The sequence below is a fragment of the Verticillium dahliae genome, genomic scaffold, assembly GCF_000150675.1.
Source record: "Verticillium dahliae VdLs.17 supercont1.1 genomic scaffold, whole genome shotgun sequence".
Lineage (NCBI taxonomy): Eukaryota > Fungi > Ascomycota > Sordariomycetes > Glomerellales > Plectosphaerellaceae > Verticillium > Verticillium dahliae.
Window position 1 is genome coordinate 1,337,215 of NW_009276921.1, and position 1,413 is coordinate 1,338,627.

The 1,413-nt window shown below is 58.4% G+C and overlaps 1 protein-coding gene across 1 annotated transcript; it reads right to left on the minus strand.

Moving 5' to 3' along the window:
* Positions 1-47: 47 nt before the first annotated feature.
* VDAG_00402 (uncharacterized protein) lies at positions 48-412 on the minus strand (the record flags this gene model as incomplete). Its single annotated transcript, XM_009651779.1, has 3 exons — positions 48-58; positions 248-329; positions 404-412. 3 exons carry the CDS (start codon positions 410-412, stop codon positions 48-50), a joined length of 102 nt encoding a protein of 33 aa, XP_009650074.1.
* Between the last annotated feature and the right edge of the window lie 1,001 nt (positions 413-1,413).

Genomic DNA, 1,413 nt, shown 5'->3' on the forward strand with positions numbered 1-1,413 from the left:
TCCCATTTCCCCCCTTTACGATGAATTCACTAGTTCGCCAGTCTTCCTTAGTTCCTTACTTCCCCCGGGTCAGCCCCTCACTTGTGGCGTTCGCATACGGCCTCACTTTGCCATTTGCTCGATTCCTGACCGTGCGCTCTACCTCCCACACCCAGGGGGGAGGGGGGGGGGGGGGGGAGGCTCGAAGATTCGAGGCCGTTGATGCGCAACGGGTGTAGGAGGGGAGGGTTATTCTGGATTGGCATACCCTTGTACCACTGTTGCAACTCCTTCTTATCGAAATGGGTCGACTTTTGCAACTCAGAGAGCTGCTCTTGCGAAAGCTTTGACTGTCTAATGATCGGAAGAGCGTCGCGGTTAGCAGATGCGCATGGTTCAAATGGGGTGTGTGAACCCCCTTCACCAGACTCATGACGTAGGCAGGCAGCGAATAGACGGAGGCGCAGGGGAGCTCAGGTAGGGATTCAATGCCGAGGCGACCCGTATGGAAAGTAGAAGAACACATAAATGCATGAGCGACTGTTTGACGGTGTTGCGCTCAACGTCCTGAAGCCAACGGGCATGGGCAGGAAAGGGGGGGCGTGAGACAGCGCGAGGATTCCTTACGATTTGCCCATGGTTTGCGATGGCGGGGTAGTAGAAATCAAGTCTCTCGAGAGGGTGGGGGAGGATGTGCGTGCGGTACTGGGGAGATGAGGGATCCGCTGGGTGGAGGTTTTGGGGCGTCGTAAGTCGTCGCGAATATCGTCAAGGCGTGGTGGTTGTAGGTTGGGCGACTGATTGGAGAGGCCGGAGTAGCAAGAAGGATCGCGGGATGGCTGCCCTCGAACGGTCGAGGCGACGGCGTCGGCGGGTGGGAGTCGAGGTGACTTGGCGGCAGCAGCAACTGGTACCAAGGAAACAAGGTACAGAGGCCAGGGTTCGTCAAATAAGGTGGCGGAGCGGTTAAGTCGCAGGTATCCTCTCCGAGGGTTGTCGTGCTTGGGAGAAATAGAGGCTTTTGGGGGGGAACAGCGTCGAATGAGGTGAAGGTGGAATCAGGTGTGCAAAGTGATGGAAAATGACAGCAGGCAAGGCAATGCAGGTTCCAGCCTGGGTCCCCCTCGGGTTTGGTTGGTAACGGCGGTCCCGTCAAAAAGTTGAGGCAAGGCAAGGGAAGGCCGGAAGGTGCGCGTGACGAGACAAGGCGGGACTGGTGCTGGTGCTGGTGCTGGAGCTGGAACTGGTTGTAGGGACTGAAGAGGAAGGGAAGAAGGAGGGGCGAGCAAAGGGGGGGGGGGGGTTACCTTGGGTGTTAGTGCAGGGGGCCCAGATCCCCGCCCACGCCGGCTGCTTGGAGGGCTTGGAGGGCAAGGGAAGCACCCGATGGCACTCCCTGACTGCACACTGCAACGGCAACCAGCCCACTATAAT